A 24,455-nucleotide genomic window follows, 5' to 3' on the forward strand; every position below is an offset into this window, starting at 1 on the left:
TTTATTTCAGTACTGTTATTGCACTGGAGAATAATACAATGTGTTGATCAACTTGACATACATTTGTATCACTGAACTCTGCTAAGCAATGTGGTCGACATACAACACACAAAGACAAAGATATGTTACAAAGGCCAATTTGTTTCTGGCCAGAACAAATTGACAAAACTATTTTAAATAGCTGCAACATAACGTACATGAGTAACAAACAGCATAATAACAGCATAGCTGTAAAGAAAGAAAGGCACACACTACATACACAAAGCCTAACCAGGCATTTTTTCCTCAAGAAATTCTGACACAAAATCATGTCTGAAGCCCAGAACACTCGACACATTTCCCCAGTTTTAGTTTAGAGATAAGGAAAGATTGGCCTGGCCCACTAGCATCCCTCTTTATGTTTGTGAACTTTATAGTCCATACATTTAGAGTGATGTGATAATCAAACACTCTAGAAGTCTAAAATGAAAGAGTATATAAGAGAATTGACAGCAACGTTCCCTCTAAGGAGCGCGCCTGTGCAATTGCGCACTGCTCAAGCGTCCTCTGCGCACGACAAATCTATGACACGCACAAAATCAAATAAAAAAATAAGCGCATAACAATTTTCGACACGACACGGACACGACAGAGAAAACCATTTTCGTCATTATTGTTCAAATATAATAATACGTCTGTCGAGACGCTTTGAGGACATGAATTCCATCCATCACTTTACTGAGCAAAACTCTTTATTGTCGGCCATAAACACATCACTGTTATATCAGCAGCAGCCGCTCGCTCTTTCTCACTTGCGCCAACACATGCACATATGGCACTTAACCAGTGATGCGTTTACAGCCACACAAAAAGTCGGACAACTCCAACACCACACATAAAGTGTCATTCCAGGTCGTTACTCTATGATTTACCAATCAAATGTGTGCCTATTCTAGTGTCATTTATTAGGAATCTTAATTTATAAATATTAATCATTAAATGCTGTTAATATATTAAATACATACTAATAAAAATATATTTTTTACAAACAGGAAGTTGCAGGAATGTACACATGATCCCCTGCTTACATCTCATTGTGAAACATGTGAATGTTTTAATGGGAACTAAATGCAATGTCTGAAAGGGGTACAAACTATTTCCAAAGCAGGACCTCCACCCAGACAAACAATACAAGTACACAGTTCATGAAAAACAATATTTGTTGTTATTGTCATTGTAAGTGGGCCTAAACACTTATATTAGAAATGGAAATGACTGCTGTCATTTGATTATAATAATAAGAGAATGTTGTCTGTCTATCTGTGTTGGCCCTGCGATGGGTGGGGACTTGTCCAGGGTGTACGCAGCCTTCCGCCCGAATGCAGCTGAGATAGGCTCCAGCGACCCCGAAAGGGACAAGCGGTAGAAAATGGATGGATGGATGGAGATTGAACTTGTTATTTAGTCATGTTTGGGACAGGTGTGCTGCTGGTGTAGCCACAGTGTGCACATCTGATGTTGCTCACATGGGCTCCACTCAATGCTCAGGGAGTTTTTGCGTTTGCTCACACACATGAAAAATTAGAGGGAACATTGATTGACAGAGTGTGTGTACCTTCAGCGGTGAATGAGCAGAGGCAGAGTTAATCCTGAAGTGGTGGTGGTGCAGGTAAAGTGGCATCAGAGTCTCTGTCTCTCTTTACTAGCTTCGTCGAAGCATGTTGCTATGTAGCTTGTTTCAGCAGATTTGAATTGCTGTTTTGGGCAGTAGATGGGATCTTTGATCCAAAGCACAATTTACATTTAACTAAAATGTTCTTTTCTTTGTGCTCGACAAAAGAAAAGTAGTGAAAATATCTCCATGTTAGCAAACTCGACTTCTGGCTCCGCCATGATCAGACACGCCCCCCACACTCACACCCACACTCACACACAGAGCGCATGTCTCTCTCTCTTCTCCGGCTTGTGACACAAGAAGAATCAGAACGATGACACAGCAGCCCTCCGATAAAACACACTTTATACTACATAAAAAGTAACGTAAAATAACGCAGTAACGCATCATGTAGTAACGGTAACTGAGTTACTGAATATAAAAAAATAACGCGTTAGATTACTAGTTACCGCCGAAACTAACGGCGTTACAGTAACGCGTTGTCCCAACACTGGTTAAACCCTAAAAACCCAGAATTTTGGTACTTAGCACCATCTTAAAAATATGTAATTTTCTCCTAATTTAGCATGCTAATGTTTTATGCTAGCATTTTAGCTAATTGTGATTGTTTAAACCCTAAAAAACAGGTTTTTTGATACTGAGCGCCATCATACATTTTTCAAATGTTATTTAATTTTTTTAATTGATTACAAATAAGAATTGCGATTCAGTCAAAAATCTATTTTGTTGACAGCCCTACTGTGTATTTATACATTATTCAATGTGGCTCTCTGAGGGCGGCCATAACTGCGACGTGGCCCTCAATGATCGAGACGTGAACACTGTAAGATTATAAACCTTCCCTATAAACCTCTCACCTTGAAAGAGGTACTCCTCGGTGTTCATGTCAGGATTGTCGGTGATGATGTCAAAGGGCGACCTGCCGGCCATCATCTCGAACATGAGCACGCCGAGCGCCCACCAGTCCACGCTGAAACCTGAATACGGTCCACAAGACAAAGTCAGACGTGTCCCCGGATGATGCACGCTGGGACTCAGTCTGATGTGGTGACTTGCTCACCGTAGTCTTCTCCTCTGAGGATTTCTGGGGCAATGTAGTTGGGCGTTCCGCAGAAGGTACTGGTGGTGTCCCCTGGTCTGATCCCCTCCTGGGCAGAATACATCATTCAAAGTAAGGAATCAGACAGAATGCTGATCCATTATGTTAAGTAGAAGGAGAGAGCAGACATCCCAAGAGCGAAAAAGAATGGAATCACGCCTTCCTGATACCATTTTGGACGTTTCCTGAAAAGTTCATGAAAATGTGACCATGACTTTTTGAGTTATTAATAGCGGAATGAAATAAATGGAGTGAACTCTCTTGAGAGTCGTCCACTATCTTTGTGTGTGTGAGTGGAGGCGGGCTTCTCCCATTTTGGACGTTTCCTAAAAGGTTCATTAAAATCTGTCCAGAACTTTTTGAATTATCTATAACAGGGGTCTCAAACTCAATTTACCTGGGGGCCACTGGATGCAGAAACTGGGTGAGGCTGGGCCGCAAGAAAAGATTTCTTAAAAAAATCTAACATGCACTATTTAATGAACTCACCTTTTTTGAATGGCTATCCCGCCCTAGCAACATACTTGCCAACCCTCCCAATTTTTCCGGGAGACTCCCGAATTTCAGTGTCCCTCCCGACAATCTCCCGGGGCAACCATTCCCCCGAATTTGTCCCGATTTTCACCCGAACAATAATATTAAGGGCGTCCATGATAGCACTGCCTTTAACGTCCTCTACAACCTGTCGTCGCGTCTGCTTTTTCACCATACAAACAGCGTGCCGGCCCAGTCACATGTTGTATGCGGCTTCTGCAGACACACGTAAGTGACTGCAAGACATACTTGATCAACAGCCATACAGGTCACACTGAGGGTGGCCGTATAAACAACTTTAACACTGTAACACATAACCCCCTGCCCCAACCCCGCCCACCTCAACCGACGCACGGAGGAGGGAGGGGTTGATGTGTGGGTGGGCGGGGTTTGGTGGTAGCGGGGGTGTATATTGCAGCCTGGAAGAGTTAGGGCTGCATGGGATTCTGGGTATTTGTTCTGTTGTGTTATGTTGTGTTACGGTGCGGATGTTCTCCCGAAATGTGTTTGTCATTCTTGTTTGGTGTGGGTTCACAGTGTGGCGCATATTTGTAACCGTGTTAAAGTTGTTCATACGGCCACCCTCAGTGTGACCTGTGTGGCTGTTGACCAAGTATGTCTTGCAGTCACTTACGTGTGTGTACAGAAGCCAAATACAAACCCTGTTTCCATATGAGTTGGGAAATTGTGTTAGATGTAAATATAAATGGAATACAATGATTTGCAAATCCTTTTCAATCCATATTCAATTGAATGCACTACAAAGACAAGATATTTGATGTCTAAACTCATAAACTTCTTTTTTTTTTGCAAATAATAATTAACTTAGAATTTCATGGCTGCAACACGTGCCAAAGTAGTTGGGAAATGGCATGTTCACCACTGTGTTACATGGCCTTTCCTTTTAACAACACTCAGTAAACGTTTGGGAACTGAGGAGACACATTTTTTAAGCTTCTCAGGTGGAATTATTTCCCATTCTTGCTTGATGTACAGCTTAAGTTGTTCAACAGTCCAGGGGTCTCCGTTGTGGTATTTTAGGCTTCATAATGCGCCACACATTTTCAATGGGAGACAGGTCTGGACTACAGGCAGGCCAGTCTAGTACCAGCACTCTTTTATTATGAAGCCAGGTTAATGTAACACGTGGCTTGGCATTGTCTTGCTGAAATAAGCAGGGGCGTCCATGGTAACGTTGCTTGGATGGCAACATATGTTGCTCCAAAACCTGTATGTACCTTTCAGCATTAATGGCGCCTTCACAGATGTGTAAGTTACCCATGTCTTGGGCACTAATACACTCCCATACCATCACAGATGCTGGCTTTTCAACTTTGCGCCTATAACAATCCGGATGGTTCTTTTCCTCTTTGGTCCGGAGGACACGACGTCCACAGTTTCCAAAAACAATTTGAAATGTGGACTCGTCAGACCACAGAACACTTTTCCACTTTGTATCAGTCCATCTTAGATGAGCTCAGGCCCAGTGAAGCCGACGGCGTTTCTGCGTGTTGTTGATAAACGGTTTTCGCCCTGCATAAGAGAGTTTTAACTTGCACTTACAGATGTAGCGACCAACTGTAGTTACTGACAGTGGGTTTCTGAAGTGTTCCTGAGCCCATGTGGTGATATCCTTTACACACTGATGTCGCTTGTTGATGCAGTACAGCCTGAGGGATCGAAGGTCACGGGCTTAGCTGCTTACGTGCAGTGATTTCTCCAGATTCTCTGAACCCTTTGATGATATTACGGACCGTAGATGGTGAAATCCCTAAATTCCTTGCAATAGCTGGTTGAGAATGTTTTTTCTTAAACTGTTCAACAATTTGCTCACGCATTTGTTAACAAAGTGGTGACCCTCGGCCCATCCTTGGTTGTGAATGACTGAGCATTTCATGGAATCTACTTTTATACCCAATCATGGCACCCACCTGTTCCCAATTTGCCTGTTCACCTGTGGGATGTTCCCAATAAGTGTTTGATGAGCATTCCTCAACTTTATCAGTATTTATTGCCACCTTTCCCAACTTCTTTGTCACGTGTTACTGGTATCAAATTCTAAAGTTAATGATTATTTGCAAAAAAAAAATTGTTTATCAGTTTGAACATCAAATATGTTGTCTTTGTAGCATATTCAACTAAATGTGGGTTGAAAATGATTTGCAAATCATTGTATTCCGTTTATATTTACATCTAACACAATTTCCCAACTCATATGGAAACGGGGTTTGTACAACATGTGACTGGGCTGGCACGCTGTTTAAACAGGTTGTAGAGGGCGCTAAAGGCAGTGACATCACGGCACGCTAGCGGGCCGCGTGTCTGAGACCCCTGATCTATATTGTACACACACACACACACACACACACACACACACACACACACACACATTCTTCAATATCACTTAGGGGCCACATACTCACACTCATGCACTAGAAACTAATTATTGACTTCATGGGGTTGAAACTAACTTTATAAAACTACAGTAAATTCCGGACTGTAAGCCGCTACATTTTTGCTGCGCTATGAAGCCTGCGTCTTATAAAACGGTGCTGTTATTATGGCCATTATGCAAACAAGCAAAGATATTGAAAATGTGTGTTATTGTTTGTGCTATGGCGCCATCTTTTGAAAGAGTGCGGCAGTGCCCTCCTGTTGAGACTGAGCTTTCAACCGGTAGTAAAAGTGCTGTCCCGCCTTCTCGCCCTCCATAGCTTTTGTGCTCGTTTGTTTTCTTCATTCATCACTCCAGGCAATGTTTGTAAGTTTTACAATATAACTAAAACAATTAATTGTGTCATGTCCGTAGGAGTGTTTTCATGCATATTTGTGCACGCTAGCGTAATGTAATGAAGCTAGCGTTGTTAGCTTTAGCTAATATGCTAACACGTTTCTGTGTTAGTATTATTAACTTACAATGGCATTCTTTTTGTACTGTTTCAGTTTTGCAAATTCACCAAAACGTCACTTTGGAGTTATTGAGTCTGTTTAGCTGATTGGCGAGATAGCTTGTTAGTGGGTCCAAGACAATGACTTCTGTTTTGTTCGATCAGCCGTTTTACTGACGTGTTACAGACACCGTTTGGAAACAACTAAGGTATGTAAATAAACATCTATAGATAATTTCTATGTAAATAACTAATTTCATAAGGTATATATCTGCGCCTTGGGACGGCGTGGCGAAGTTGGGAGAGTGGCCGTGCCAGCAATCTGAGGGTTACTGGTTCAATCCCCACCTTCTACCATCCTAGTCACGTCCGTTGTGTCCTTGAGCAAGACACTTCACCCTTGCTCCTGATGGGTCCTGGCTAGTGCCTTGCATGGCAGCTCCCGCCATCAGTGTATGAATGTGTATGTGAATGGGTGAATGTGGAAATAGTGTCAAAGCGTTTTGAGTTCCTTAAAAAAAAAGAAGGTGGAAAAGCGCTATACAAGTATAACCATTTACCATTTATATTCCGGTGCGGCTAATATATGAAAACAATTGTATTTTCCCCTGAAATTTAGCTGATGTGACTTACAAAACGCAGAAAATAGTGAAGAAAATATGGTACTTGTAGTATTTAGTAGTGTGGAATGTTAGAAAAGGTTTGATCAAGTGAATTGAGTCAAAAAGAGAACAATGGTGGATATGAAAACACTAACTTATTTATTATTAACCGTCTGGAATAGACTTACGCCACGACTATTCAATTAAATTGTTCAGGAAGCCACTTAAGCGTTGTTATCATTAGCCAATATGCTAACACGTGTCTGTGTTAGTGTTATTAACTTACAATGGCATTCTTTTTGTATCGTTTCAGTTTTGTAAATTTACCAAAATGAGAATGCAGCTGAGATAGGCTCCAGCATCCCCCACGACCCCGAAAGGGACAAGAAGTAGAAAATGGATGGATGGAGTTATTGAGTCTGCTAGTGGGTCCATGACGATGACTTCTGTTTTGTTTGAACAGCCGTTTTACTGCCATGTTACAGACAACATTTGGAAACAATTAAGGTAAGTAAATAAACATTCACAAAATATTTCCGTGTAAATAACTATTCACACCGTATATATCTGCGGCTTATAGTGCGGTGCGGCTAATATATGGAAACAATTATTTTTCCCTGAAGTCTAGTGGGTGCGGCTTATATATGGAAACAATGTTTTTTCCCTGAACTCTAGTGGGTGCGGCTTATATATGGGAACAATGTTTTTTTTTCTGAACACTAGTGGTTGCGGCTATAAATTTTGTAAATGTTTATTTACATACCTTAATTAAACTTGTGATTTAGGGCTATATACCGGTGCGCTCTATAGTCCGGAAAATACAGTAAATGTATTAAATTTTTGACAGACAAAACAATTAACGTATGTTAATAAACATCCGGTGTGGCTAATATGTACAAATATTTTCCTTCTAAAATGTGGTGGGTGTGGCTTAAACATTGGTACGCTTTATAGCCTGGACATTAGGATAAGTGCAATTAGCCTATTAGTCTGCAGTGCCATGCTCCTCACCTTACACATGCCATAGTCTGTGAGCTTGATGTGTCCCTGCTGGTCCAGGAGGACATTGTCCAGCTTCAGGTCTCGGTAGATGATGCCCTTCTCGTGCAGGAAGTTGAGAGCCAGACAGATTTCAGCAGCATAAAATCTGTCATGAAACAAAAAAAACACTTTTTAGGAGCTATTATTCCTGAGGAAGAGACTGTATACAGCAGGGGGGACCAAAGTGCGGCCTGGGGGCCATTTAGGGCCTGCAACATGTAAAATACAACCACAAATAAATAAATAAGTGGAATAAAAGAGCAAACAGGTGACATGTAATAAGAAAAATTGCAATGTTGTTTTAATAACACAAAGTTGTTTTTTTTTTAAACTGTCATTGCTCCAATCAATGTTATGAATTATTGAGTGATTACTTCACATCAGAAATTCTATTTCCGGTTATTTTGGGGGGGAAATATTGCATATTTTGTGTCTTTGCAATATAAAAAACTAACTTTTTTTTTTACAAAAAAGGCTTAAAAAACAAAGCAGACATGAACAAAATTATAAAAATGTATAATCCATGGATAGAGCAGTGGTCCCCAAACTACGGCCCGTGGGCCAGATACGGGCCGCCAGCATCCAAAATTTGGCGGGTAGTCCCGAGTAAAAAAAATTGTTTTTTTCTTTTATTATAAGTTTTTTAATCTGTCTTTTCTAACCCATTCATTTTCTACCGCTTGTTACTCTCGGGGTCTCCTAGCCGCTCAGGCTAATCATATTGTCTAAAAATGCATTTTCCCATTGATAACGTGACGTCATCACTCATCAAGTCAAGCTCTTTCAGTCAATTGGTGCACGAGGGAAAAAAATAGTGAAAGGACAAGAGCATCTTTCTTATTTATATTTATATATACATACATATATATATATATATATATATATATACATACATACATATATAGATAGGCTCCAGCACCCCCCGCGACTCTGAACAGGACAAGCGATAGAAAATGGATGGATGGATGGATATATATATATATATATATATATATATATATATATATATATATATATATATATATATATATATATATATATATATATACACATAGCCCATTTTTTAAACCCAATATGGCCCCCGGGTTAAAAAGTTTGGGGAACCCTGTTCTCGAGACTTAAGTGTTGAAAGTAAAAAAAAAAAAAGTATGACTTCTTTAAAAAATGTTATTGCATATTTTGTGTTTTTGCCACAAAAAAACAGGGTTTGGACAAAATTGGCAAAAAACATAAACCCCCCTCCCCCACTTAGTATCAACAAATAGACCTGAAAGTGATGTAGAGATTTAAGCATTGAATAAAAACATTTATAAACATATGACTTTTTTTATAAACATTTTTATGACGGAAAAATATCAAAATGGCCCCCGCATGCTTTGATTTTTCAGAGTGCGGCCCTCAGTTTAGACCCCGCTGGTATGTATGGTACGTGGGCTCCATCTCGTGGTACACATAAGTGAAGTGAAGTGAAGTGAATTATATTTATATAGCACTTTTCTCTAATGACTCAAAGCGCTTTACATAGTGAAACCCAATATCTAAGTTACATTTAAACCAGTGTGGGTGGCACTGGGAGCAGGTGGGTAAAGTGTCTTGCCCAAGGACACAACGGCAGTAACTAAGGTGGCGTAAGCAGGGATCGAACCTGCAACCCTCAAGTTGCTGGCACGGCCGCTCTACCAACTGAGCTATACCGCTATATAAGAATAATTTAATTAAATATTCAAACACAGTGTTACTGTTCAAACTGTGTGTATTGTTACAGTGGCCACAAATAGGAAATATACTTTTTGTACTTGGCACCATATTAAAACCACCATCTTATGTTCACTTTTTCTATGTTAGCATGCTAAAGTTTTATGCTAGCATTTTAGCTGTTCGTTTGAAGCTAAAAATTATGGCTTTTGATACTTGGCCCCATCATACAAATATGCTAACTTCTTTAAAAAAAACATGCTTACATTTTATGCTAGCAGTTTAGTAAATGTTCGCTTAAACCTAGAAAAAAAAATTAGTTTATACTTGCCACCATCTTAGAACTATGCTAACTCATTCTATGTTAGCATGCTAACATTAGCATAATATTTCATGCAAACATTTTAGCTACTTGTATATGTTTAAACCTAAAAACCATTTAATTTGATACTTGGAACCATCTTAAAAGTATGTTCACTTCTCTTATTTTAGCATGCTAACGTTTTATGCGAGCTTCTTAGCTAATTTTGACTGTTTAAACCCTAAAAAACATGTTTTTTTGATACTGAGCGCCATTATACTAATATGTTAACTTCTTCTATATGAGCATGCTAACGTTTTATGCTAGCTTTTTAACGAAATTGGATCTTTTAAACCTAAAAACCATGGTTTTTAGTACTCGGCACCATCGTACAAGTATGCTAACTTCTTCAATATTAGCACACAAACGTTTTATGCTAGCATTTTAACTAATTTTGTTCATTTAAACCAAAAAATAATGTTTTTTGGCACTTTTCGCCATCTTGGAATTATGCTAACTCGTCCAACTTTAGCATGCTAACATTAACAAAATAACCTTTTATACACACATTTCTGCAAATGTTATATTTAAACCTACCATAAAACTACCATGAATTGATTAACATGGACCCCGACTTAAACAAGTTGAAAAACGTATTCGGGTGTTACCATTTAGTGGTCAATTGTACGGAATATGTACTGTACTATGCAATCTACTAATAAAAGTTTCAATCAATCAATAAAAAAAAACTAAAAATCATGGATTTTGGTAATTGGCATCATCATACAAGTATGCTGACTTCTTCTATGTTAGAATGCTAATGTTAGCATGCTAACATTCTATGTTAGCCTTTTAGCTCAATTGGATCCTTTAAACCTAAAAAAAACATGGGTTTTGATACGTGGGACCATCATACAAGTATGCTAACTCCTTCAATATTAGCATGCACATGTTTTATGCTAGCATTTTAACAAATTTTGTTCATTTAAATCTAAAAAAAAAAATTATGGTTTTTGGCACTTTTCGCCATCTTAGAATTACGCTAACTCATCCTTCATTATCAAGCTAACATTAACAAAATAACCTTTTATACAAACATTTTAGATAACTTTATGTTTAGACCTAAAAATCATGGATTTTGGTAATTGGCGCATTCATACAAGTATGCTAACTTCTTCTATATTAGCATGCTGATGTTACCATGCTAACATTTAATGCTAGCTGTTAAGCTAAATTGGATCTTTTAAACTTAAAAGTTATGTATGATGGTTAGGACCATCATACAAGTATGCTAACTCCTTCAATATTAGCATGCACATGTTTTATGCTAGCATTTTAACATTGATTGATTGAGACTTTTATTAGTAGATTGGACAGTACAGTACAAACATTTTAGCAAATTTTATTTTTAAACCTAAAAATCATGGATTTTGGTGATTGGCGCATTCATACAAGTATGCTAACGTATTCTATATTAGCATGCTGATGTTACCATGCTAGCATTTAATGCTAGCTGTTAAGCTAAATTGGATCTTTTAAACCTAAAAAACATGGTTTTTGATAGTTTGAACCGTCATAACATTATGCTAACTTTTTCAATATTAGCATGCTAACGTTAGCATAATAACATTCTATGAAAACATTTGAGCTAATTTTGTGTTAAACCTAAAAATCATGGATTTTGGTAATTGGCGCCATCATACAAGTATGTTAACTTCTTCTATATTAGCATGCTAACGTTTTATGCTAGCCTTTTTAGCTACATTCGATCTTTTAAACCTAAAAAACAAGTTTTTTGATACTTGGGACCATCATACAAGTATGCTAACTCCTTCAATATTAGCATGCAAATGTTTTAGGCTAGAATTTTTACTAATAATATTCATTTAAACCTAAGAAAGTCATGGTTTTTGATACTTTTCGCCATCTTAGAACTATGCTAACTCATCCGATATTAGCATGCTAATGTTAGCATAATAACATTTTATTCAAACATTTAAGTTGGTTCCAGTGTGGTTTTATGCTAGCTTTTTAGCTTCCATCGACATTTACAGTTACGGATAGCAAGCCTCATCGAAATGTTGTAGTTGATACTATAATATAGTGTATCATGAACTACTTCCTTTGACGCAGCAGGTGCTGGCACTGATGAACAAAGTGTTGCGTTCAGGAGTCAACAGCACGCTGCGTTTACGTGTGGGTGTGCTCTGTCACCAAGAGATAAGCGGCCATGAGGAGTGACGTGGGTTCTTTCTGTCTGCTACAAATCCAGGGTTGAGTAAAAGACAGTAAATCCCACGCCGCTCCCCCACAATTAGACTGTGACAGGCGGGATTGTGCACGCTCTTTTCAGCGGCGGCATCCAGACGGAGAGAAGCGGCGAGCTCTCGGAGGCAGCATCCATAGCCCACGGGCCGCCTCCCCCTTGGCGGGGAGGAATGCAGCAGGGCGCTCATGAATATGTACACTCGTTATGAGTTATTAGCGCACTGCTTTGCATACGCACAGCCAGTGTCTGCAGAATGCAGATTGCAGGGTCCGATAGGGGCCCGACAGTGCCGCACTAAATTACCCAGCCTTTGATCCGCCATTTATCAAGGGCGCACTTGGAGTGCCCCACAAGCAGAAAGACAGGGTGCGTAACGGGGCTCATTACCGTTTTTCTACTTGGTCCAGGAAAGCGCTCAAGACCCATATCAAGCATATTCAAATTGTTGCAAATCAATGAAACGGGGGCGTCCGGGGGCCACAACTAACTCCCACACAAGTTGATGCTGTGACCTCGTCAACAGCACTCTTCACTTTGTTTAGATGAAATAAACTCACAGAGAACTTGGCCTTCAGCTCTGGGTTCTCCAAAGGGCGGCCATTTTTTTAAATAATATTACAAAGTGGAATAAAAGAGCAAACAACTGAAATGTAAGGAGAAAATGCTGCAATATTGACAATAATAACACAAAGCTGCCATGCAGGAAGTGTTTAACTAACTTTTTAACATTTTATTAACTTCACATTAAATATTCCACTTTGAAATACAAACCCCGTTTCCATATGAGTTGGGAAATTGTGTTAGATGTAAATATAAACGGAATACAATGATTTGCAAATAATTTTCAACCCATATTCAGTTGAATATGCTACAAAGACAACATATTTGATGTTCAAACTGATAAACATTTTTTTTTTGCAAATAATCATTAACTTTAGAATTTGATGCCAGCAACACGTGACAAAGAAGTTGGGAAAGGTGGCAATAAATACTGATAAAGTTGAGGAATGCTCATCAAACACTTATTTGGAACATCCCACAGGTGAACAGGCAAATTGGGAACAGGTGGGTGCCATGATTGGGTATAAAAGTAGATTCCATGAAATGCTCAGTCATTCACAAACAAGGATGTGGCCAGGGTCACCTCTTTGTCAACAAATGCGTGAGCAAATTGTTGAACAGTTTAAGAAAAACCTTTCTCAACCAGCTATTGCAAGGAATTTAGGGATTTCACCATCTACGGTCCGTAATATCATCAGAGGGTTCAGAGAATCTGGAGAAATCACTGCACGTAAGCAGCTAAGCCCGTGACCTTCGGTCCCTCAGGCTGTACTGCATCAACAAACGACATCAGTGTGTAAAGGATATCACCACATGGGCTCAGGAACACTTCAGAAACCCGCTGTCAGTAACTACAGTTGGTCGCTACATCTGTAAGTGCAAGTTAAAACTCTCCTATGCAAGGCGAAAACCGTTTATCAACAACACCCAGAAACGCCGTTGGCTTTGCTGGGCCTGATCTCATCTAAGATGGACTGATACAAAGTGGAAAAGTGTTCTGTGGTCTGACGAATCCACATTTCAAATTGTTTTTGGAAACTGTGGATGTCGTGTCCTCTGGACCAAAGAGGAAAAGAACCATCCGGATTGTTATAGGCGCAAAGTTGATAAGCCAGCATCTGTGATGGTATGGGGGTGTATTAGTGCCCAAGACAGGGGTAACTTACACATCTGTGAAGGCGCCATTAATGCTGAAAGGTACATACAGGTTTTGGAGCAACATATGTTGCCATCCAAGCAACGTTACCATGGACGCCCCTGCTTACTTCAGCAAGACAATGCCAAGCCACGTGTTACATCAACGTGGCTTCATAGTAAAAGAGTGCGGGTACTAGACTGGCCTGCCTGTAGTCCAGACCTGTCTCCTGTTGAAAATGTGTGGCGCATTATGAAGCCTAAAATACCACAACGGAGACCCCCGGACTGTTGAACAACTTAAACTGTACATCAAGCAAGAATGGGAAAGAATTCCACCTGAGAAGCTTAAAAAATGTGTCTCCTCAGTTCTCAAATATTTACTGAGTGTTATTAAAAGGAAAGGCCATGTAACACAGTAGTGAACAAGCCCTTTCCCAACTACTTTGGCACGTGTTGCAGCCATGAAATTCTAAGTTAATTATTATTTGCAAAAAAAAAAAAGAAGTTTATGAGTTTAGACATCAAATATCTTGTCTTTTGTAGTGCATTCAATTGAATATGGATTGAAAAGGATTTGCAAATCATTGTATTCCGTTTATATTTACATCTAACACAATTTCCCAACTCATATGGAAACGGGGTTTGTATGTTCAGGGAAACATGTTGCATGATTTGTGTTTTTGCCATATAAAAAGAAGTTTGTTTGTTTTTTGTTTTAAAAAGGGCATCAAACAAAACAATTAAAACGTTGTCAACTTGCAAGTAAAATGTGCAATACAAGCAGCCCTGCAGCGTGTTTACTTGTGTGTGATATCATGTGTGATACAAGCAGTCATGCAGTGTTTGCTTGTGTGCAATATCATGTGTGATACAAGCAGTTATGCAGAGTGTTTGCTTGTGTGCGATATCATGTGCGATACAAGCAGTCCTGCAGTGCGTTTACTTGTGTGCGATACAATCAGTCATGCAGAATGTTTAATTGTGTGTGATATAATCTGCGGTACAAGCAGTCCTGCAGTGTGTTTGCTTGTGTGCGATATCATGTGTGATACATGCAGTCCTGCAGCATGTCTACTTAGGTGCGATACAAGCAGTCATGCTTAATGTTTAATTGTGTGTGATATCATGTGCGATACAAGTAGTACTGCAGCGTGTTTGCTTGTGTGCGATATCATGTGTGATACAAGCAGTTCTGCAGCATGTTTACTTGTGTGCGATACAAGTAGTCATGCAGAGTGTTTAATTGTGTCTGATTTCATGTGCGATATAAGCAGTCCTGCAGAGTGTTTAATTGTGTGTGACATCATGTGCGATACAAGCAGTCCGGCAGAGTGTTTACTTGTGCAAAGCTGGAGAGCAAGTTATCTAAATGTCCTCACACAATTCTTTCTATTTTAGTCAAGTCATTTACATGCTAGGCTATAGGCTACTGGGAGTGAGCAGCTACACAACAGCTAAGCACACAATAGCACACAAGCTAGACATAGGTAATAATCACTGAACAATAAAAGGTGACATTTGTAAATGTAAACAAGTATCAAATAATTATAGTTCCATATTAATTACACATACAAAGTCTCCAAAACAGCATTAGAAAGTATCCAGTAACAAAAGGGTCCGCATTATTCAACTTACTGTGTCATGAGCTTAACTTTGTGCATTTCAGTGTCACAAAAAAAAAAAAATACCACTCCACTTCAATTTAAAGACATCATTCCAGACGGTTAATAATAAATAGGTTAGTGTTTTCATATCTACCATTGTTCTCTGTTTGACTCATTTCACGTGATCAAACCTTGTCTAACGTTCCACACTACTAAATAATACAAGTATGTATGATTCCTGCTGATAACGTATCTAATTAGTATAGGTATCGGCCAATACTGTAGAGTGCAAAATAGGTATTGTGTGTGTGTGTGTGTGTGTGTGTGTGTGTGTGTGTGTGTGTGTGTGTGTGTGTGTGTGTGTGTGTTCCTGACAAGTGCCAGCTGTATGTGTAATAACAGTAAATAGTGTAAATGTGTTTCTTCCTCATCAGATACTGTAAGTTTTTAAAGATAGATACATTCGCAGTTCTGAATTTAAAACTGGTTTTAAGTTCATTATGAAAACTATATTGTACTTTGAAAAGATCACAAGACAAAAAACTCAAGTCTGCTGTTTTGGAATCAAAGTGAAAAGCTTTGGGTGGTCTTCACATAAAAGGTGTCCTTGGATTTTGACACGAGTGCTTTTTGCTGGGAAAAGCAATAAAATGTGATGTTTTTCCTCTTTCACAATAACGTACAAAAGGTGAGATCCTGACCTCCTTCTTGACACACGTCACAAAGTCCTGATAGCAAACATTTATCTTCCACCAGCAACACTTACACATCATACAATTGACTGCGGGGGTCCACACATTCTCCACTGAGGGCCACACACTGACACTCCAAAGCATGCAGAGGCCATTTTGGCATTTTAACTAATACATTATATAGATATGTTTCCATCTTGAGGGCTCTACTCAAGTTTGGTCCCGGGGACCCAAAGTGTTATCAGTCATAAAAATATTAAAAATATTAAATATTTAGAACAACGTCAGATCTAGCTGTCAATATAAAGTTTTATTTTTTTTATCTTTTATGCGGGATTTGTTAAAGAAAACCTTTTTTTGAAGGTCAAATACAGAAAATATGCAACATTTTTCCACAAAAAAATTTCAAAGCAGAATATTTGATGTGACGTAATTGCAGCTTTGAATAGGTCATCCATTCATCCATCTATTTCCTACCGCTTATCCCTTTCGGGGTAGCAGGGGTCGCTGGAGCCTATCTCAGCTGCATTCGGGCGGAAGGCGGGGTACACCCTGGACAAGTCGCCACCTCATCACATGACCAACACTGAGAGACAGACAACATTCACCCTCACATTCACACACTAGGGCCAATTTAGTGTTGCCAATCAACCTATCCCCAGGTGCTTGTCTTTGGAGGTGGGAGGAAGCCGGAGTACCCGGAGGGAACCCACGCAGTCACGGGGAGAACATGCAAACTCCACACAGAAAGATCCCGAGCGCAGGATAGGTCAATAATTCATAACAACATTGAATTTGAGTCATTATTATTTTTTCCAGCAATGACAGTTTAAAAAAAATGATCCCACTAAAATTCTCAGGGATTCAAAAGTGTTTAAAATACTTTTACATTTTCTTTTAACTTTCAACGCTTAAATCAACTTCAGATCTATCCGTTGATTATACATTTTTATGTTTTTTTTAAATTTATTTCTTTTCATGCACTTTTGTCATTAAAAACTTAGTTTTTTTAATGACAAACACAAAAACTATGCAATATTTTTACCCAAAAATATTTCAAAGTATAATATTTTAAGTACAGCCTTGAATGTCAACAATTCATAACATTAATTATAAACTTTTAGCAATGACAGTTTAAAATAAAGAATCCCACTAAAATCCTTGGGGATCCAAACGGGTCCCAATAAATGTGTTAAAAATTAATCATACTTTTTTTTTCTTCTACGCTTAAATCAACTTCAGATCGAGCCATCGATTATAAATGTTTGTGTTTGTTTATTTTTATGCCCTTATTCCTTTATGACAAACACAAAAACTGCAATATTTTTACCCCAAAGAGATTTCAATGTGTAATATTTGATGTGAAGTAATTGCAGCCTTGAATATGTCAAGAATTCTTAACAGTGATTTTGATTCTTATTATTTTATAAGCAATGACAGTTTAAAAATATATCCATTCATCCATCCATCTTCTTCTGCTTATCCGAGGTCGGGTCGCGGTGGCAGCAGCCTAAGCAGGGACGCCCAGACTTCCCTCTCCCCAGCCACTTCGCCCAGCTCCTCCCGGGAGATCCCGAGGCGTTCCCAGGTCAGCCGGGAGACTTAGTCCCAAGGTGTCCTGGGTCTTCCCCGTGGCCTCCTACCGGTCGGACGTGCCCTAAAGTAGGGAGGCGTTCGGGTGGCATCCTGACCAGATGCCCGCACTACCTCATCTGGCTCTTCTTGATGTGGAGGAGCAGCGGCTTTACTTTGAGCTCCTCCCGGATGGCAGAGCTTCTCACCCTATCTCTAAGGGAGAGCCCGCCACCCGGCAGAGGAAACTCATTTCGGCCGCTTGTACCCGTGATCTTGTCCTTTCGGTCATAACCCAAAGCTCATGACCATAGGTGAGGATGGGAATGTAGATCGACCGGTAAATTGAGTGTGGAAGAGAGTCCAGCCCCTCTCGAGAGAACTGGTTCCAGAGCCCTTGGTGTGCATCGAAGTGAGTCCGACTATATCCAGCCTTAACTTCTCCACCTCGCGCACTAGCTCAGGCTCCTTCCCCCCCAGCGAGGTGACATTCCACGTCCCAATAGCTAGCTTATGTAGCCGAGGATCGGACCGCCAAGTGCCCTGCCTTCGGCTGCCGCCCAGCTCACATTGCACCCGACCTCTATGGCCCCTCCCATGAGTGGTGAGCCCATTGGAGGGGGGACCCACGTTGCCTCTTCGGGCTGTGCCCGGCCGGGCCCCATGGGGACAGGCCCGGCCACCAGGCGCTCGCCATCGTGCCCCAACTCTGGGCCTGGCTCAAGAGGGGGGCTGGGCCTGGCTCAAGAGGGGGGCTGGGCCTGGCTCAAGAGGGGGGCCCCGGTGACCCGCGTCCGGGCAAGGGAAAACTGAGTCTCGGTTGTTGTATTTTCATAGAAGTCTTCGAGCTGCTCTTTGTCTGATCCCTCACCTAGGACCTGTTTGTCTTGGGAGACCCTACCAGGGGGCATAGTAGCCCCTGGACAACATAGCTCCTAGGATTATTGGGACACGCAAACTCCTCTACCACGATAAAGTGGCAGCTCAGAGAGGAGTTTAAAAATATAATCCCACTAAAATCCTTGGGAATCCAAAAGGGTCCCACTCATAAATGTGTTAAAATAAATTGTATTTTATTATTTATTTTTATTTCAACACTTAAATTAACTTCAGATCTGGCCATCGATTATACATTTGTATGTTTTTTGTTTGTTTATTTTTATGCCCTTTTTCCCATTGAAAACTTAGTTTTTCTAACAAACACAAAAACTATGCAATATTTTTATCCGAAAATATTTAAAAATTGAATATTTGATTTGACGTAATTGCAGCCTTCAATATGTCAATAATTCATAACATTGATTTTGATTCATTATTATTTTTTAAACAATGACAGTTTAAAAAATAATCCCACTAAAATCATTGGCAATCCAAAAGGGATTCATACATTTAAAAATATATATATATATATTTTTATTTTTCATTTTAATTTCAATGCTTGAATCAATGATCTAGCAGTCGATGATACATTTTTATGTTTTTTGTTTGTTAGCTTATTTTTATGCCCTTTTTCTCATTGAAAACTTATTTTTTATGACAAAAACTATGCAATATTTTTCCCAAAAGAGATTTCAAAGTGTAATATTTAATGTGAAGCAATTGCAGCCTTGAATAGGTCAATAATTCATAACATTGATTTTGATTCATTATTATTTTTTAAACAATGACAGTTTAAAAAAAAAAGTCTACATGGCAGCTCTGTGTTATTAAAGACAACTTTGTCTCGTTACATTTTACATGTATGCTCTTTTCTGTATGTTTATTTTGTAATAGTATTTTTAGAAGTCGTTAAAAAACTCTCTGCGGGCTGCAAATGGCCCCCGTGCCGCACTTTGGACACCACTGCTGTAGGGATTATCAAAGCTCTACGATGTGAGGCAACGTCACAACACCTGCATGTCCTTACCTGGCATGTTCTTCAGGGAGTTTTCTTTGGCGCTGCATATGAAACATGAGGTCGCCGCCATTCACATATTCAATCACAAGAAAGAGCCTGCAGAATAAAAAAAAGGCAATAATAACAATAAAGTTAGTCATTTTTAAAAAGTACTTATTACAGCATGAAATACATATATCTCTACTGTATATACCAGGGTGTTCAAACTGTTTGCCCTGGGGGCTGCATTGGGCTAAAAAAAAATGTGGTCGAGGGCCGAAAGCCTGTGAAGTACCACAGATATAAATGTGTACATATTACAGATATATAATAAATATAACTGTATATTAAGCGTATGTAAAATTCAACTGCTACCTTGTTTACTTCCGCGGCGACCTCCTTAAAGTTTTGTAATCAATCAGAAATATCAAGCAGCTAAAATGTGCCAAACATGGATAAGTGTGGAGAGTGTTTTACATTGTTCCCATCATGCTTTGTAATGGATTTAAATGGGTGGAATTCTGAAATGTTTTATGGTGTGTGGACGTTTTTTATAATATCCACAAATTGTGTTACATAGTGTTATGTGTGACCAGGTCTGTTGGCATTTTTGTTGGCTCGACCCCCCACCCTGACTAGGGAAGGTTGTTTGCATTGGGTCATATAAGTTTATGCTGCGCTTGATTTTATTCAAAGCATGATAATTGGTCACAGGCCTGAATTACTCATGTTGTGCAAAAAGTGGCAACCAAGTAGCAGCATACAACTTGACTTTTAAAATGGATTGTAACTTCTTGCGGCCAGGTTCCTTATCAAAATCACGAGGTATCCTGGGCCGTAGTTTGGACACCCTCGGTATATACAATAGACTTCAGTCCTTTTACTCAGAGCTTTTAGATCAATATACAGAAAAGATACAGCACCTTTTAAGCAGTAAATTAGAGATTACTTATATTTGACCATTGCAAGAATGACACACACTTTCAGACGGAAAGTTCTTCAAAGTTCTTACCGACTTTCTGTCTGGAAACAGGAGTGGAGGCCCACTAAAAATGGATTTGTGGAGGCTTGCTCAAAGACGTGCTTCTCCGTCTGCACCCAGTCGATATCCTGCAGAGAACACAAGCCCAGACTCACTGCACTTTTCAATGAAATACAATCATCACAACTTGGAGTGTCCTGGTCCGATAATGATACCAGCAAAAAATGGGATGATATCGACTTGTGTATGATATCATGTGCGATACAAGCAATGCTGCAGAGTGTTTACTTGTGCAAAGCTGGACAGTTAACATCTAAATGTCCTCCAATAAACACACAATTTCTTCCATTGTACTAAAATCATTTACAAAAGGTAAACATGCTAGGCTATAGGCTACTAGGAGCCAGCAGCTACAAAACAGCTAAGTACACAAAAGCACACCAGCTAGACATAGGTAAAAATCACTGAACAATAAAACAGCACATTTGTCAATAGAAACAAGTATTAAATAATTATAGTTGCATTTTTGGCAGCACGGTGCAAGAGGCGTTAGTGTGTCTGCCTCACAATACAAAGGTCCTGGCTTCGATCCTGAGCTAGGGATCTTTCTGTGTGGAGTTTGCATGTTCTCCCCGTGACTGCGTGGGTTCCCTCTGGGTACTTCGGCTTCCTCCCACCTCCAAAGACATGCACCTGGGGATAGGTTGATTGGCAACACTAAATTGACCCTAGTGTGTGAATGCGAATGTTGTTTGTCTATCTGTGTTGGCCCTGCGATGAGGTGGCGACTTGTCCAGGGTGTACACCGCCTTCCGCTTGAATGCAGCTGAGATAGGCTCCAGGGACCCCGAAAGGGACAAGCGGTAGAAAATGGATGGATGGATGTATGGATAGTTGCATATTACTTACACATACAAAGTCTCCAAGGCAGAAGCAAATTAGAAAGTATTCAGTAACAAACGTGTCCGCATAATAATGAATTATTGTGGCTGAAACACTAATTGCCACTACACTTCAACTCAAAGACAGCCTAAATCTATTCAAGACAGTTATAATTATAATAACATAATCATGACCATGGGATTCCACACTGCAAAATAATGAAACTTGTATCAAAACACTCCTAATCACAACTGATCGCAATCATTAAGCAGAATGACTATCATTATTAAAAATAATCAATATATATGGATTGCTAGCTCACAAGATTGCTAATACAGTAGAAGTTCAAAAGTGCCACTAACATCAAACAATTCAGAATAAGACTCAAAAAAATGGTCAAAATCTGAAGTGAGCAAATGATCTTATATTTCCTCCTTTTTAAGTCTTAATCAACTTATTTTGACACAGTTAATGTTAACATGCAACTTACTACAACTAATACAAGTTGTACGATATTTTTAGTTAAACTATTGTTTATAAATCATTACTGGTCAGAAAATGTATTTTAGAATGACTAAAAACTTTAACAGAACAAATAGACAGCACATATTTACATATTAAGCACAAACTCTAATATTCTGATATTTGCAATGAAACAGAAGCTCGGGTTTGTACATACACACAGACCAGGTCTGTTGGCATTTTTGTTGGCTCGATTTTCTTTTTTCCCCCACCCTGACTAGGGAAGGTTGTTTGCATTGGGTCATATAAGTTTATGCTGCGTTTGGTTTTATTCAAAGCATGATGATTGGTCATAGGCCTGAATTACTCATGTTGTGCAAAAAGTGGCGACCAAGTAGCAGCATATAACTTGACTTTTAAAATGGATTTAAATCTCCCTGCGGGCAGGTTCCCTTACCGGGCCGTAGTTTGTGCACCCTCGGTATATACAATACACACATATATATATATACATACATAATAATAATCTATAAATATGCATATATACAGTACATATGTATGCATGTATACATATATACAAGTACCGTATATATGTATACATTAGGGCTGTGAATCTTTGGGTGTCCCACGATTCGATTCAATATCAATTTTTGGGGTCACGATTCGATTCAAAATCAATTTTTTTTCAATTCAACACAATTTTCGATTCAAAAACAATTTTTTCCCGATTCAAAATGATTCTCTATTCATTCAATACATAGGATTTCAGCAGGATCTACCCCAGTCTGCTGACATGCAAGCAGAGTAGTAGATTTTTGTAAAAAGCTTTTATAATTGTAAAGGACAATGTTTTATCAACTGATTGCAATAATGTAAATTAGTTTTAACTATTAAATGAACCAAAAATATGACTTATTTTATCTTTGTGAAAATATTGGACACAGTGTGTTGTCAATCTTATGAGATGTGATGCAAGTGTAAGCCACTGTGACACTATTGTTTTTTGTTTTTGTTTTTTTCTAAATGTCTAATGATAATGTCAATGAGGGATTTTTAATCACTGCTATGTTGAAATTGTAACCAATATTGATACTGTTGTTGATAATATTCATTTTTGTTTCACTACTTGAACTCAGGACTACTCAGGACCTTCGTATTGTGAGGCATCTGCACTAACCCCTCTCCCACCGTGCTGCTGCCATATATATATTATATATATACAGGTAAAAGCCAGTAAATTAGAATATTTTGAAAAACTTGATTTATTTCAGTAATTGCATTCAAAAGGTGTAACTTGTACATTATATTTATTCATTGCACACAGACTGATGCATTCAAATGTTTATTTCATTTAATTTTGATGATTTGAAGTGGCAACAAATGAAAATCCAAAATTCCGTGTGTCACAAAATTAGAATATTACTTAAGGCTAATACAAAAAAGGGATTTTTAGAAATGTTGGCCAACTGAAAAGTATGAAAATGAAAAATATGAGCATGTACAATACTCAATACTTGGTTGGAGCTCCTTTTGCCTCAATTACTGCGTTAATGCGGCGTGGCATGGAGTCGATGAGTTTCTGGCACTGCTCAGGTGTTATGAGAGCCCAGGTTGCTCTGATAGTGGCCTTCAACTCTTCTGCGTTTTTGGGTCTGGCATTCTGCATCTTCCTTTTCACAATACCCCACAGATTTTCTATGGGGCTAAGGTCAGGGGAGTTGGCGGGCCAATTTAGAACAGAAATACCATGGTCCGTAAACCAGGCACGGGTAGATTTTGCGCTGTGTGCAGGCGCCAAGTCCTGTTGGAACTTGAAATCTCCATCTCCATAGAGCAGGTCAGCAGCAGGAAGCATGAAGTTCTCTAAAACTTGCTGGTAGACGGCTGCGTTGACCCTGGATCTCAGGAAACAGAGTGGACCGACACCAGCAGATGACATGGCACCCCAAACCATCACTGATGGTGGAAACTTTACACTAGACTTCAGGCAACGTGGATCCTGTGCCTCTCCTGTCTTCCTCCAGACTCTGGGACCTCGATTTCCAAAGGAAATGCAAAATTTGCTTTCGTCAGAAAACATGACTTTGGACCACTCAGCAGCAGTCCAGCTCTTTTTTTCCTTAGCCCAGGTGAGACGCTTTGCGCGCTGTTTCTTGGTCAACAGTGGCTTGACACGAGGTATGCGGCAGTTGAAACCCATGTCTTTCAAGCGTCTCTTGGTGGTGGATCTTGAAGCACTGACTCCAGCAGCTGTCCACTCCTTCTGAATCTCCCCCACATTTTTGAATGGGTTTTTTTTTACAATCTTGACCAGGGCGCGGTGATCCCTATCGCTTGTACACTTTTTCTGACCACAGTTTTTCCTTCCCTTTGCCTCTCCATTAATGTGTTTGGACACAGAGCTCTGAGAACAGCCAGCCTCTTCAGCAATAACCTTTTGTGTCTTTCCCTCCTTGTGCAATGTGTCGATGGTTGCCTTTTGGACAGCTGTCAAATCTGAAGTCTTCCCCATGTTTGTGTAGGCTTCAGAACTGGACTGAGAGACCATTTAAAGCCATTTGCAGGTGTTTTGAGTTAATCAGCTGATTAGTTTGTGGCACCAGG

At 39.5% G+C, this 24,455-nt stretch overlaps 1 protein-coding gene across 2 annotated transcripts in view; it reads right to left on the minus strand.

Moving 5' to 3' along the window:
* Nucleotides 1-24,455, minus strand: part of prkcz (protein kinase C, zeta) — a 194,308-nt gene that overhangs the window by 56,240 nt on the left and 113,613 nt on the right. For both annotated transcript variants that reach the window (XM_061988001.1, XM_061987991.1), the window contains exons 10-14: nucleotides 20,538-20,635; nucleotides 19,556-19,642; nucleotides 7,789-7,924; nucleotides 2,715-2,802; nucleotides 2,512-2,631 (exon numbers count right to left, since the gene is read on the minus strand). In XM_061988001.1, coding sequence (XP_061843985.1) covers nucleotides 2,512-2,631; nucleotides 2,715-2,802; nucleotides 7,789-7,924; nucleotides 19,556-19,642; nucleotides 20,538-20,635 — 529 coding nt within the window. The remainder of the gene's footprint in view (nucleotides 1-2,511; nucleotides 2,632-2,714; nucleotides 2,803-7,788; nucleotides 7,925-19,555; nucleotides 19,643-20,537; nucleotides 20,636-24,455) is intronic.

The sequence above is a fragment of the Nerophis lumbriciformis genome, linkage group LG01 (assembly GCF_033978685.3).
Source record: "Nerophis lumbriciformis linkage group LG01, RoL_Nlum_v2.1, whole genome shotgun sequence".
Lineage (NCBI taxonomy): Eukaryota > Metazoa > Chordata > Actinopteri > Syngnathiformes > Syngnathidae > Nerophis > Nerophis lumbriciformis.